The sequence below is a fragment of the Ostrea edulis genome, chromosome 4, assembly GCF_947568905.1.
Source record: "Ostrea edulis chromosome 4, xbOstEdul1.1, whole genome shotgun sequence".
Taxonomy (NCBI): domain Eukaryota; kingdom Metazoa; phylum Mollusca; class Bivalvia; order Ostreida; family Ostreidae; genus Ostrea; species Ostrea edulis.
Window position 1 is genome coordinate 65,408,660 of NC_079167.1, and position 16,571 is coordinate 65,425,230.

The following is a 16,571-nucleotide window of genomic DNA, read 5'->3' on the forward strand; positions in this document are numbered from 1 at the left end:
TATCCTGTTTATGAATTTGTTAAATCTTTTAATTTCATTTATGTTGTTAAAGAAAGGGATGCATAGAATTACATGATAATTATAACTTTTCTTAATGTTGTAGGAAACCAAATAATATCTTACAATGAAAACATGGTGAGACGGCACAGCTGGGGCTCTACAAAATCTGTGATGTACCTGACTGATTCTTTTTTAAAAAATCAACTTTCTTTTTACTCTATTTCAGTGAAATCATAATTAAAATGTCTCCAAACCCCCCCCCCCCTTTCTTGTGTGATTTGTTCATGTTTACATAAAAAATCAAGCAAGCAAGTCATGTTTAACCACTGGTTAAATGACTTAACCCACCTCTGCAGATTGGTTAACTTTGGTAAATATTTAACCATTGGTTCACTTTTGAGCAACAGGATTTAACCATTGGCTAAAAGTTAACCGGTGGACAAGGGATTTAACCACTGGTTAAGCTTAATCAAGGTTTTGAGCAACCCAGTCCTGATATTTGGACAAATGTTTAAGCAGTCTTTTGTCGTCAATGCATAATGAAGGTCAAGGTCATATCTTAAGGTTAAAGGTCAACTATGATGACGTCATTTGCCATATGTGTCAAATTTTATAAACAGTCCAAAATATCTGATATGCTAGGTTGAATTTTCTTTATTTCATAATATATTCTATATAAATTCTATAGCATTTTGTTCATTATGTTGATTTTTTTTCAAAATTTCAACAATACATTTTCTTTTAAGAAAAATTGATATGCAACAATTTTACGTTTGAGATTTACTATTGACGAGCCATGCATGTCATACTGTACATCGCGCTGTACACAAATATATCAATTACAATGTATTTCGTTGAGATTTAGTAACAAATAGGTCAGTTTTATAAAACATAAAAAGTGTTATTAATTTTTGTAAAATCTGTACACATAATTTTTTTTTACAAAGGACACATTCTTATCACGAAAGTTGAATTTCACATTCTTCTAACTGAGGTCTGATAACCTAAATTTGAGACTACACTGTATGTGGAGAGAGAAAATGACATGATAAATTTCTTTTATACCATGCACAGTAAGAGGTTTTGTTCCTTAGAACAAAATACTTAAATTTTCAAGAAAAACTGAACTTGAAAAATTGTACGTATCTATTTGGTACTACCTTAATTTGAAGAAATATGTCCGATATCCTCACGCCTTTTACCTGTGTCTTCTTATGAGTTGGGTGTGGCTAAAACTTCTCAAATGATTCGGATAAAAATCAAGCAAGAATGAAACAGAAAAGATGCGCAAACAGAAGACGGAAAAACTTTCAACAGAAAAGCTCACCAGATCCTTCGATACGCTGTAGAAAGCTCAATGGTTAAGCTATGCTGAAATTGTCTCACCAAAGGTCTTTCGTCAACGTTATGCTGTTAATATGGATTGCATGATAATCCATTATGAACAGTGTTGGAGACCGTCTGAAATAAATAACAACATTCAAATAAAACAATACACTACATATTTTGTTACAAATCCGCAGTGCCCCTTGCTTGTCGTAATACGCTACTAAATGGGGCGTCTCCATATGAGAGAAAAATTCTCGAGAGGGACTTTAAAAAATATACAATCAATCAAATCTTTAGTCACTTCATATTTCATGTTTTACCTTTGCTATCTATACAAATCGTAATGATAGTCATTTTCTCGTGAATGCGCCGAAGTTGTGAACAATGCTTGTATGAATCTTGTTAAAAAAAAAAAATTATACGTGTATTTCAGCAGCTGTGAATTCCATTAGAAATGAAAATAGAATGAAACTGTTGAAACAAGAGGTACTGTGAGCAATGCTCACTAAGAATACCCCCCGCTTATCCCAATCTCCCAAAGGATGTTGGTAATAGGTATAAACTACCTCTTTTCTGAGTGTAAAAAACAAATGGCATGACAAACCGAACCATATTGCTACTTCGATGTCCAGTGCGCGTGACCTTTGACCTTTTGACCCCAAAATCAATAGGGAACATCTTCATCCCATGGGTAGTCCATATGTATGATATGGTGACTGTAGGTGGAAAGGATAACGCTTTAGAGCCCGGAAACCATATTGCTACTTCGATGTCCAGTGCACTTGACCTTTGACCTTTTGACCCCAAAATCAATAGGGAACATCTTCATCCCATGGGTAGTCCATATGTATGATATGGTGACTGTAGGTGGAAAGGATAATGCTTTAGAGCCCGGAAACCATATTGCTACTTCGATGTCCAGTGCGCTTGACCTTTGACCTTTTGACCCCAAAATCGATAGGGAACATCTTCATCCCATGGGTAGTCCATATGTATGATATGGTGACGGTAGGTGGAAAGGATAACGCTTTAGAGCCCGGAAACCATATTGCTACTTCGATGTCCAGTGCGCTTGACCTTTGACCTTTTGACCCCAAAATCGATAGGGAACATCTTCATCCCATGGGTATTCCATATGTATGATATGGTGACGGTAGGTGGAAAGGATAATGCTTTAGAGTCCGGAAACCATTGCGTCTACAGACGGACGGACGGACGGACAGACAGACGGACAACCCGATTCCAGTATACCCCCCCCCACAACTTGTTGCAGGGGGTATAAAAATATTTTTATGAATAGATAGGTAGATATGTGTGGGGTGTGTGTGTGGACTGTTTATTATAAAGCTATTGCTTTGAGTTTCAATGTACACTTCTGCCGAGTACTGAAACTAGCTAACAATTTCTGGGACAGTCAAACACTTGTAACGCAGGAATCATAAGCTCCGGTTCACAATACAGATCGTTATATCAGATACACTGTGACAAATACAGACCGTTATATCAGATACACTGTGACAAATACAGACCGTTATATCAGATACACTGTGACAAATACAGACCGTTATATCAGATATATTGTCTGAATGATCCCGATTGCCATTTCGTCATCACTTTTAAATATATTTTTTCCTATATACATTGTAATTGATTTTCATTGATAGATTTTGCATATGAAAAGTGAAGATAAAGACTAACGATCAATCTCCTTTAAGGAACATGCTTAACCAGTAGTAGTATATATGTATTGTGAAGGAGTAGGTGATTCCAACCACAGGTAAAAGAACAAAATCCATGTTCTTAAGCAAAGTAGTCATATCAACATACAGAAAAGTGCTGAACTGTGTATAAACAACAGAATACATGACTGATATTTCCACCCCAGACAGATGGATTGGACGTTGTTTTACGCCCCATTCGAGAATTTGAGGCTCATCTAAAGACCATTCTCTCACCAGAGGGCGCGTTACGCAAGCTTCACTGTCACCTCTATCAATACTTGGAATCACGTGACAATATAATCACATGATATAAACAATAATTCTCGGTTTCCTTTCCGTTTAAAAGTTCTGGTAACGGGTGATGACATCAGGCTCTTTTCATAGCCCACTGGCACTTTGATAAGTACATATATATTTACCATTTAGCTGTTTGTCTCTTATTTCATAAGTTTTATCGTATTTTTACAGTCTTTCTTACTTTTGATTCCATGTTTACATTCAAATCTTCACCACGTGGATGTCCTACATTCATATGCATATTACGAAGTAGTTCCAAATTTAGGATCAGAAAACGGCGATTTTAAACAATTTACGGTAAGCATCAATTTAATAGCACCAAAAACATTTCATAGTATGACTAAATATTTAGTCGAAAACATAAATGTTGGATATTAGAAACTTTTACAAGATTTCTGTAAAAAGCCGTTGACAGAGGTGTAGTGCGAGGAGCGCACGGAACTCTGGGTAGAGAATGATCTAAAGACGTGTAGTGGTGTATCCCTTTTGAGAATTCATGTACTTTTATTTTCGTTACATAGTATATACCCTTTAAGACTGTCTACAATGTATATATTATCTTTAAATATTTATTATTATAACTATACAGTCTACTTACGACTACATTACAGGATATTCTTATGTCCAGTTTGACTCTTGCCCTTTGACCATGCCACCTCAAAATCAATAGGGGTAATCTTCCCCTGAAGATGTACCAGTGTACCAAGTTATATAGATCTCTGTCAAGCAAAGGGTTCTCAAGATAGTGAATGAACAGTAGATTCCTATGTCCAGTTTGACCCTTGACCATGTGACCTCAAAATCAATAGGGATCATTTTCTTCTAAAGATGTACCAGTGTACCAAGTTTGATGTTTGTCAAGCAAAGGGTTATGTAGACATTGAGCGGTCAGTATATTTCTGTGTCTAGTTTGATCCTTGACCTTGGTGGAACGTGATCACGAACTGTTTCGACATACGCCTATGTGCAGAGTTACCTGATATGCAGATTGGCAGAAAATGAAATGTTTCTTGTTCTACTGGGGCATTCAACAATATACAAAGCAGATAATGAAAACTTCCGCTTACTGAACTTTTAATCTGCGGTGCATTCATTTTTGTTTGTATATATGTCTGTTCAAAATGTAATATTGATGTATATGTAACAGTATGTTAACTTATATTACAATATCTCCACATGGAGGAAATAAAGAATGAATGAATGAACTAGTCTACTTTATGGTAGACTAACAATCCTCCACAAAGTCAAGTGGAACGGCAGACGTGCGCATGGACTCCGGTACTTTTATGTCCCATTTCGCGTTGCGGCGGGGGACAAAAAATTGGGGGTCCCCCCCCCCCCCCCCCCATCTTTTTCTGAAAACATAAACTGCTTCAAAGCAGTCACAATTTATGATCATGATTGTATATTTTCACTAAGACATCATCTTGAAATACTTTTTTTTTTTTACTAAGCATGACGGTTGTCTGTTTTAAAATCTATATGAAATTGGGGGCCTTACCCTACCTTTCTCTTCGGAACGGACCCTATCTCAAAACAGAAGAAAATCAAATGTGGAAAAGAAACAAAATAATACCAACTCCTTCGGAAATGTCTTGCCACCTAGAATATGTGAAGGACTCACTAAAAATTAGTTTATTAGTTTGGGAAATTTATGTTGAAGTAAGCTTATCACATCCCTATTCGAAATTGAAATCGAACTTAGCTTTAATTAACATATAAACCGTCGCCAAACAATAGGCAAATCCGAAACATTAACTGCAATCTCGCCAATACGCAAGTTCCGAGTTAACCAAAAGTTATTTCCCTTTGTCGAACTCTTTCGCATTTTATGACGTATGGTGGGTACACAATGTATACATTATATCGTGGACTGGCATTGTACATAACAATTACGTACGATTAATGTAATAAAAGCGTAACTTTTGTTTATATCAATCAATGGTATGCATATTTTGGCCATATCAAGCATAATTTGTTTGAATAAGATCATCAAATTGGCTATTGAATCATTATTCGTTTCCTCTTCTACATGAGTGACGCTTTTATCAAAGAAAGATGGCAATTAACAATATTTGTTTGAGCCATTTTGTTATCCAATACTCATAAACTCACTAAAATTGCCTTTTCCCTGAGATAGGATGGTCTCAGAAACTCTGGATATCATCTATCATCTTTTAAGAAATAATACAACGATAGTAATTAGCAAATGTACCCACTGTCATCATATTTTACGTCATAATTTACGGAAGAGTTCGACAAAGGGAAATAACTCTGGGGAACTCGGAATTTCCGTATTTGACCGACTATGCGTCATATGTCGCCTCTATTAAGTCGTTAATTATGAAATAATTGGTATGCGTGATTTAAATCAGAGTATGTATGTACTTATACCGAAGTAACGCGAGTCTTGGGGAAGTTGCTAATCTCTGTTAAATATGTTCATATGACGAAAGATTTCACAATGATCAATAACTGTTGAAATACCGTTGATGATGTATATTGTTTAACGTCCCGCTTGAGAATTTTAAACTCTTATGGAGAGGTCACCATTGCCGGTGAAGGGCTGCAAAATGTAGGCCTATGCTTGGTGCTTACGGCATTTGAGCAAGAAGGGATCTTTATCGTGCCACATTTGCTGTGACATGGGGCCTCGGTTTTTGCGGTCTCACCCGAAGGACCGCTGCATTTAGTCGCCTCCTACGACAAACAAGGGTTTAACCCGGATCCCCACGGGAACAGTTGAAATGAAGGTGTTCTTTATAAATATAAGGTATGTTGAGTGACCTTATTAATTGATTGAGGTTTTACGCCGTTTTGACAATATTTCGGCCATTTTACAGCGGTTAACTAATTGAAATATGCTTGGTTGTGAGTGTCTGAGTTTCCCTGACGGCTTCCCAGATAGCCTACTCTTTTTAGAATATCATGATCAGGGAAACGATCTTTTGCGTGCGAAGGGGGTTGTGATCTTCGACACGGGACATCCTTTAACGTTTAAAAGTTAGAAATACATAAACAGGTTGACCTTTATGAAATGACCTTGAGTGACCCTTGAAAGTCATTTGCCAATTACTTATTAGTGTGACGTATATTCAATGTCTATTCCAAAACTGTTGAAATAGGAACTTTTTCTGATACAAGATATATACGTTCTGAGTGACCGTGGCTTTTCCTAGAATGATCTTGAGAGACGTTGGTCCAAAAGATCAATAACTGATGGAATTTTTTTCATATCCATGGTATATGTACGGAGTGACCTTGACATTTAGAAAATGACCTTGAGTTACCCATTTACTCGTTCCTTGTTTGTGTGATATATGATCAATAATTGTCTAAAAAACTATTGAAATGAAGAGCTTTTCCCTTAAATATAGTACAAGGTGTTCCGTGGAGATCCTGGTTAGAATAGGTTTATAGTTCCCCTTGCTTGTCGGAAGAGGCGACTAAATGGGGCGGTCCTTCGGTGAGACGCAAAAAAACGAGGTCACATGTCACAGCAGGTGTGGGACGATAAAGATCCTCTCTTGCTCAAAGGTCATAAGCGTCGAAATATAGGCCTAAATTATGTAGCCCTTCATCGGCATTGGTGACGTTTCCATATAAGTCAGATATTCTCGAGCGGGACGTTAAACAATATACAACCAAACAACAACCTTATATAAAGCACATGTTCTGAGTGACCTTTCCCTTTCCAAATGACCTTTGTCTGAAAACCATTTGCCTGTTATCTATTTGTTCGATATATGATCAATAGCTGTTCAAATTAAGTTCAAACGAAGTTTAACGGTTTTAAGTTTGTTTTGAAATCTACATGAAAATGGAGGCCAACTGTCCATAGTAAGAAGAGTTTCAAAAACAGCAGAAATACAATTACCTGTACACATTTTGAAAATAATTTCATTATACCTTTCACGAATGTATTTAGATCAGTTTGGGGATGCCAAACAGTTTTATTACGAGCGACTACAAACTGTAAATAGCACTTGGCAATAACGAATGAGGTATGAAAGAACTGTCTAAAAGTTTTGTTTGCTCCCCTTATTTCTTTCCAAAGAAAATTAGGACATGATATGTTGGGAAATGCAACTCTAAATTTGCATAATTGATGACATTGTATGTAAATTGTCAAGCATTGAAGTAAAATGCTATATATATATATATATATGCACAAAGGCGCTTCAGAAAACGGGATCAATCTTTTTCGACCTTTTCCTCAAAGGTGTACATGTATTTTACCTTGTCAAAATTGAACAACCCTGTCTCAATATATAATTATACAGATTACAAAACTCTGTCAAAATCTCATAAATATTCAGAAAGTTATTAGACCTCGACAGGAACACTGCAAATCACTTATCAACTGTTTTTTAACTAACAAAATGCAAGCAAATCCATAATTAGAATTTGAAGAATGATGAAATTTTCAATACCAATTTATCATTTGCACGCAACAAATCATCAAGCTCAAACATTACAATTTACCATTGACTTCAAATAATGTTTAAAACTATAAAAAGACGGCACGGTAACGATATATATTTACAAAACACTAAGACCAACACACAAGATACGGCAAAGTAACGAAACATATTTACAATACACTAAGACAACAAGAGGCCCAGGGGCCTTATAGGTCACCTGAGTATCATGTAACAACCTTCCAATGTTTGAATTAGGTTTGTGTTTAAATATAAGAATTTTACTTTTGGATGGAAAAAACATTGAATAGGTATGTGGTCATGAAGTACATGTGTCATTTTTATGTTCAATCAATAATCCTTTTTAAAAAACCTAGGTATGAGACATCATAAAGAAAAGGGTTATTTACTCCTTAGATAAAACCAATATACATAATAATTTCATGTCTGTCAAGCAAAGGGTTCTTAAAGTATTGAGTAGTTGTATATATTCCTATTATTCAGTTTACCCTTGTCTTTGTGATTTTATTAGCTACAATGGTCATCTTCTCCGAAAGGAACCAGTGCATCAAGTCTGACCTCTGTCGAGCAAAGGGTACTCAAGATATTTTTAAGGGTGTAGATCTTTACATTTTTAGTTCGATTTTTAACCTTTGATCTGATGACCGCAAAATCAACAGGGCCATTTACTCTACAAGGGAACCAGTGTATCAAGTTTGATGTCTTTCAAGGAAATGGTTCTCAGTATATTGAATGGACAAGATTTGCCAATTTTTTTTCCAGCACATGCCCTTTGGGCAGGCATGTATACTAATTAGATTAGCTCAAACAAATACTTACATGCCCAGTAATTTATTAATTAATTTTATTAGTTGCCTTTTCCCACCAAAGGAAATCTATTTTTCCACATCTTTAGCTACAATACATCTGTTCTCAATTTCATTACTAATCGTAAATGACAGAAAATAAAGTTCAAAACTACATTGCGTATGTCCTTAATCGAACTTTTAAGTGAATTTTAATTGTTACCAGTGTTATTTAATTGGCTATTTCATAATGTTACATCTGATGAATAAATTGATCGTTTGAATCAAAAGGAAAAGTACATCGCTAAAGGTTTAAGCCTCTAAATTTACATGCCGTTTGGGCTTGTACTTCAATTTCCACATGCCCGCCTCTACTTTAGTGAGGCCGAAAGCATCGGATATCAGGATAAGTCAAATACTGCTGATTAGAGTACTTTAACTCTTGACCACAAAATTGGAGCCAACTCCTTTTCATGGGGTAACAGTGCAATAAGTATGATGTTTAATAAACATAGCATTCTCTAGATGTATCTAGATATTGAGCAGAAATTTGGTCTACTGACCAACCTACCAACTTAACAACAGGTGCAACTCAATATGACCCCTTCCTCAAGTAATATGCATAAAAAAGGAAATTATTTATTTCAAAACTTTATTAATTACAAACACAATGTTGCAAGATTCAAAAGTTCTATCAAGCTGCGCGACTGTTATGGTAGGCAACTAATGCACGAAGTATATAGTAGGCAACTATATTCCCGGATTGATTTAAAGTAAAAACCTTCCGCAATTAACTTAAAATATATATGTTTATATATATGCTCATCAGAACCATGCTATTAGTTTGTCTACTTAATACCCAGGGGCAGAGAAGAAGATTTTCAAAGAAATAAAATGCATTTTCACTATATAAGATCAATAGGGCCCCGCCCAAACACCAGAACCCCTAACCCTGGGGCCATGAATTTCAGAATTTCAGGAGTCATCCATACTCATCATAACTATGCTATTAGTTTGGCTACCTAATACCCAGTAACACAGAAGAAGATTTTCAAAGAAATATTGCATTTTCACTACATAATCAATCAGCCCCGCCTTTGCACCAGAACCCCTGACCCAGGGGCCATAAATTTCAGTGTGGAAAGAAGCATCCTTGATCATCATTATCATACTATTAGTTTGTCTACTTAATACCCAGCAGCAGAGGAGAAGATTTTCAAAGAAATAAAATGCATTTTCACTATATGATCAATAGGGCCCCACCCTAATACCAGAACCCCTGACCCAGGGGCCATGAATTTCACAATTTTGAAAGAGGCATCCTTACTCATCATAACCATGCTATTGGTTTGTCTACTTAATACCCAAGGACAGAGAAGAAGATTTTCAAAGAAATAATGCATTTTCACTATATGACCAATAGAGCCACACCCTAACACCAGAACCCCTGATCCAGGGGCCATGAATTTCACAATTTTTAAAGAGGCATCCTTGCTCATCATTACCATGCTATTAGTTTGTCTACTTAATACCCAGAGACAGAGAAAAAGATTTTCAAAGAATTTCTACATTTTCACTATATGACCAATAGAGCCACACCCTAACACAAGAACCCCTGCCCCCAGGGGCCATGAATTTCACAATTTTGGTAGAGGGCTCAACGCTCATTATAATTATGCCCACAGTTTGGCTTCTTGATGTCCAGGAGTAAAGAAGAAGATTTTTTAAAATTACACTCATTTTGATGGTTTTTGCCCCACCCCTCAGGCCCCAGTGGGGGGGGGGGGGGGGACAGGGACCACGAATTTCACAATTTTTGTTCCCCTCCACCCACAGATGCTATATGCCAAAATTGGTTGAAATTGGTTAAGGGGTTTCAGAGAAGAAGCTGAAAATGTTCAAATGTTAACGCACGACGAACGACGACGGACAAAAACAGATAGCAATAGGTCACCTGAATGATTCAGGTGACCTAAAAATGCAAGATGCAGGGAAATCTCAGATACGAGACATTAATTAACTGCGAATTTGTTGTTTTACGTCACATTCCTGTGTGTCCAGGGGTCCGTGTTTGCCCAACTATCAATTTTATCTTGCTTATAGGATTGATGATATTGATCACTGTTCGTTATCTTCACTTCTCATTCATAAATATTTCACTCATATTGAGACGTCTACATCAGTAGTACTAAAATGTTTGACCTAAGCACGACGCTGAAGGCTGTAGCGGTGTGGGTTCATTATTGCGCCGACGTCGACCTTATCTTGGGACCTCTTATTTAGAGCATGTAAAAAGACCCATGACTTTCACTTGCAATGTCTGGTTACTGGCGAAGGAGCAGTTACCACCTATATTTAACGCCTTGTGTTTTTAGCAATGCCGGGATCAAGAATCGAACATTTGGAACGAGCGCCTAAACCACTAGGTTAACGCGACCCGTTAACTCATTACCAAGACATCAAATATAACATTAGTCCACTAATTTAACACTGTGTGTATACTCGGTGTGGTAGTGTAAATTGATGTTCCAACAAACATAATTATTTCCTGTCCTGTGTCTGATACAAGTTTCTGTTTGTTCTGAGATTGTTATAATTTGTATTATAATGTCTTTTCCTGATCTGTTCATTGTTAAGTTTCTGTTTGTTCTGAGATCGTTATAATTTGTATTATTATACTTTCATGTAAAATACTCGAATCTGATTGGTCGAGAAGCATTTGAAAAAACATATTGTTACCCTCTGAGAACAGAAAGCACGCGTCACAGGGTGATAATATCTAGCAACGGGTAACAGTACTTGACAACGGGTGATATTATAAAAAATTATCACATGCGTCAAATTTATGCGCGTACGGTTCGCCGTAGATTGTTAGACGACGTCATTTGAACGTTTGTAATAAACGGGAATACCCGCATCGATATACGAAATATCGCATGACAGTGATTGATCAAATGTCAACAGACGTAAGTTTGTCTGCTTTCCTGTTTACATAACATTCAGTATAATAAAACAAATATTGCATGTAGTTGAGGGTAACATTGAAATTTTCACCCCTCGAGAAACCATTGTCAACCTCGGCTACGCCTCGGTTGACAATTTGTTTTCTCGGGGTGAAAATTTTCAATGTTACCCTCAACTACATGCAATATTTATATATTATAATGTCTTTTCCTGATCTGTTCATTTTAAAGTTTCAGTTTTGTTTATTGTATCTGTATTTTACAGTATTTTTGTAAACAAAGAAGGTGGGACAAATGTGGACATCGTAAATAGGGAAGATGGAAAAGAAGTGGATGTTGTAGATTAGTAAAGTGGAGCATTGTTTGTTTGTGTAACGTCCCGTCGAGAATTGTTCACTCATATTGAGAGCTGGAACAAATGTGATGGTGTAATCAAAGGAGGTTGTTGTAAACAAGAAGTGAGCAAACATGGGCGTAGTGAACAAGGAAGTTGAGCAGACGTGGTCGTAGTAAACATGGAAGGTAAGTAGACATGGGCGTAATAAACAAGGTGGGCAGACGTGGATGCAGTAAACAAGGAAGTTGAGCAGACAATGACGTAATAAACAAGGAAGGTCAGCAGACGTGGGCGTACTAAAGAAGGAAGGTAAGTAGACATGGGCGTAATAAACAAGGTTAGCAGACGTGGATGTAGTAAACAAGGAAGTTGAGCAGACAATGACGTAATAAACAAGGAAGGTGAGCAGACGTGGGCGTACTAAAGAAGGAAGGTAAGTAGACATGGGCGTAATAAACAAGGTTAGCAGACGTGGATGTAGTAAACAAGGAAGTTGAGCAGACAATGACGTAATAAACAAGGAAGGTGAGCAGACGTGGTCGTAGTAAACATGGAAGGTAAGTAGACATGGGCGTAATAAACAAGGTGGGCAGACGTGGATGTAGTAAACAAGGAAGGTGAGCAGACGTGGATGTTGTAAACAAGGAAGGTGAGCAAACGTGGACGTAATAAACAAGGAAGTTGAGCAGACGTGGGCGTAATAAACAAGGAAGGTGAGCAGACGTGGGCGTAATAAACAAGGAAGGTGAGCAGACGTGGGCGTAGTAAACAAGGAAGGTGAGCAGACGTGGATGTTGTAAACAAGGAAGGTGTAACAGATATAGACGTTGTAAACAGGGAGGTGGAACTGATGTGGATGTTAAGTCTCGAATGAAAATAGGATGCTTTACATTTAAAATCGCTGGTACAAGAGGCATGAAATGAATATTTGAATTCCAATGTAAAGCATGGTTACAATAAATCAAGGTTCATTTGAAGACATCCAACTAAATATGGTTGAGTAAATTTGTCAATGATCTATGCTCTCCACTGAAGTAGTGGGTCTAATCAAGTAATACTTGATATATGAAAATTGCATACACCTAGCATTCACTTTGTTTAGTTTTTTTAAAGGAGTGTATGATTTCTAAGTAAGATGTGTAAAGCCACTTGTAACATCTGGCGAAAAATTTTCTCTTTCTGTAAATGTATATTTTGAATATAAGCATTGCTTATTCCTTTGCCAATAATTTCTCAAGATTTAACGTAAAACACACACCAATCAACAAATATACTTATATACTGCGGTGACAACGTGGGATTATTATAACTTAATAAGCCCAAACGCGTGTATAGTATTAACAACGTATTTTATACACACTGCATACTCCTGAAACATCATGATGAATTCGAAATGAAGGGAGGCAATTCTCCATTGGATATACTTATTTCATGTCTCTGTGATATTTCAGCGCTAATAACTTCATTTGTATACGAAATACTGATTTTAAATATACAAAATGGAACCGAATGCAGGCTATATATGGTTATCAAAAACACGGAGTAACAATTACTAGTGAAACAGAACGACAGAACAGTGTGTATGCAAAACAGATGTCAGGAATGTTGTCTATTAATGATTCAAATTTATAAGAACACATTAAATCCAGCAAAGTTATATGTCCTTATCATTAATCGGAAAATAAAAAAAGGTATAATAACTTACGTGCCAATAATCTTTCCATTATAAAAGACAGATAAAGCTCTCATTTATCCACGCGAGAATATGGCCTCGAGACACAACATGACAGAACTGTTGTATTGTCATCACAATGACTACAAAGGCACGCGCGGATCTTACAGGAATGTAGAGGAGAGGGGCGCGTAAGCCATACAAAAATACGTTGAATTCAAACAATGGAAAATTTAAACTAAAAATTGTATCTAGATATTAGACACATTAGCTCTGTAGACGAAAATCGTTGGTTGTTATATCCAAAAAGGAGGGGGGAGGATTGAAAAAAAAGAGAGGAAAAAGTCGAATTTGCAACTCGTCTTACAAATTATATAAAGAATAATTTTATTTATCCATCAAATGAATCAATAACGATGCGTGTTTCATTATGGGCGATGTAGGAGACACCGGCATTGCCGAGTTGGTGTTAATCGGTTATCATAATATAGTGAAACCAGATGTTGTAATTATATACAGTGTATATCCAAATTGTTTGGTGTTTTTTTTTAAATCACAGTGTCCGGTATAAGATATCAAAAGAATAAAATTTTAAAATGTAATGCCTGAGGATTACGAAATGAAAGCGCTTGCATTAAAATTTTAACTTTGTGTACTGATTATTATATTATATTATATTATATTATATTATATTATATATATATATATATATATATATATATATATATACATACAAGCGGAAAAAAGAAACTGTGCATTATAAACTTTTGTATAATTTTTCTATATTTATTGTTTATATTTATAAAATCTAAACAATCGATAAAGGTGATGTTTTTTAACAATATCGGATAGTACCCGACTCAGATGCATGGACTTTTTCATGCTTAGTAAAAACATGTTGTTTATTGAAGTGTTCATACGCACGAGTTTTACTGGCCAATACTGTTTGGAGTAAGAAGTGTAAAAGGTTTGTTTGAACACTATTCATTAAGGAAAACACTTTAGTTTTGACAAAATTTACCCTTCTGTCATGCCACGACTCAGCGAAAACCAACGTAATCGTGCTGTTGGGATGCTTCAAGCTGGAATGGCACAAAATATTGTAAAAAGACACTTTGGAGTTCATCAGAAACGTCTCCATAATGACTGGATGGTCTATCGCTAGACTAGCGTGGTGCAGACGACATCTGCGATTCAGAATACAGGATTGGGCCAATATTCTGTTCACTGATGAATCCAGATTTCATTTGGATAGCAGTGACAGCCGTTGTAGAGTGTATCGTCGCGTTGGGGAGCGGTACCAGGACGCTTGTGTTGTGCAACGTTGACAATTCGGTGGAGGTAGCGTTATGGTGTGGGGTGGAATAACAGCATGTGGAAGGACCCCTCTACAAATTGTCAATGGAAATCTCACCGGCGTACGCTATCGAAATTATTTGGCGCCATGCGATACCTTTCATACAGAGACAGCAAAATCACACCTCTCTGCAGCAAGACAACGCAGGGTCACATGGTGCACGTGTAGTCAGGGACTTTTTTGTTCCACAGAATGTCGATGTCTTGCCTTGGCCAGCTGTTTCCCCCGATTTATCGCTGATCGAGCACGTCTGGGATGAAATGGAACGACATCTACGCCGTTTACCAAATCAGCCAGTGACATTGGCTGATTTAGGCCAGGCTTTAACCAACATCTGGAACAACATTTCTCAAGCATTTCTGAACACTTTAGTGGCATTAATGTATGGAGGGTAATCGTGTTAAAAAATCCAAGCATGTAAACTTGTTAATTGAAACATGCAACCGTGTTAATTTCTATTTCAACTGTGTATGTTTGTAACTCAGGGAGTGTACGTTATGTTTCTCAAAATGTATACCTCAGTGTTGTACTCTTCATTTGTGTAATCGTTTGATTTTTGATTTGACATTTCTCTTTATAAAAATGCATCATTGTTTCTTAAGTTATACGCGGTCATCCCTACAGTATTTCCGTTTGTAGACTTAGTATTTACATAGTTGTGCCTTGCAATATCGCATCTTACACGTTACAAGTCAACAAATGTCAAGTTTACACCACAGGGGCTAAGCCCGTTTTGACCCGAAACTCATTGTAACCATAAATATATTTATGGTTACAATGAGTTTCGGGTCAAAACGGGCTTAGCCCCTGTGGTTTACATGTTTGTCGAATTTCGATATGATCATATATGGAAAGACAACGGAAATTCACGATTACTACCTAGAACCGAAAGAAAATCAATGTGCTACACGGGCAGAGCACAAGGGGTATTCTTGCGAAATTGTACGTACTTGGGTTAAACGTCACCAATGAACAATATATTTCCGGAATAAATGTTAGCGTATTTTAAAAATTCGAAAAATTAATCATAATAAAGTCATATCTATTAAATCTAAAATACCTTACATATCTAATTACATTACGAATTTTACGAGGTACAACTGGACTGAAATTACATGTTAGTTTGGTAGGCTATTTTTTCTTCAATCATATCTAGGGCTAAGATAAATCAAAATACGTACCTATTTTTTCATTATAATATGTAGCAATATGTAAGGAATCAGTTGTCAGAAATTTAACTCAACTTAATTTTTGTTGCACAAAGAATGACAAAGAGTATCGGCCACATGACGTGGCTTTTCTGAAAGGGGGTGGGGGGACCAAAGGAGAAGTCTAAACATCTTGACCATCTAGCAAAAAAGGGGGACCCCCCAAAAAAAAGAACCCCCATAAAATATGTTGTCTATTCCAAACTAACAGCCTAAGGTAGGGGGAGGGGGCTTAGTCCTTCAATTCATTATTTACTACAACGTACATGTAGTGGGGGATGTAATCCAATATACCTTAGTTTCTATGTGAAAATAACTTTGCACGTAAAAATAACGGAAAATCAATTTTATGAAAATTAGAAATGTCCCCTTTCTGTTTTAATGTACCTGAGTATAAGATGGACGAAATCAAGGATATCAAATGTGATTATCCACTCAAACAACTTTTTTGAGACTTCAT

General features: G+C 36.5%; 1 protein-coding gene across 3 annotated transcripts in view; it reads right to left on the minus strand.

The window, feature by feature from the left end:
• Positions 1-13,680, minus strand: part of LOC125671361 (carbohydrate sulfotransferase 15-like) — a 28,064-nt gene extending 14,384 nt beyond the window's left edge. Inside the window, exons 1-2 of one of the 3 annotated variants that reach the window (XM_048907006.2) lie at positions 13,580-13,680; positions 1,387-1,461 (exon numbers count right to left, since the gene is read on the minus strand). Coding sequence is in view for 1 of the 3 variants with exons in the window: in XM_056163468.1 (XP_056019443.1) it covers positions 13,580-13,623 (44 nt within the window). In the remaining 2 variants the exon portion in view is untranslated. Of the gene's footprint in view, positions 1-1,327; positions 1,462-13,579 lie in introns of all 3 variants that reach the window. The other 2 variants (XM_048907004.2, XM_056163468.1) reach the window with 2 other exon arrangements.
• Positions 13,681-16,571: the final 2,891 nt, after the last annotated feature.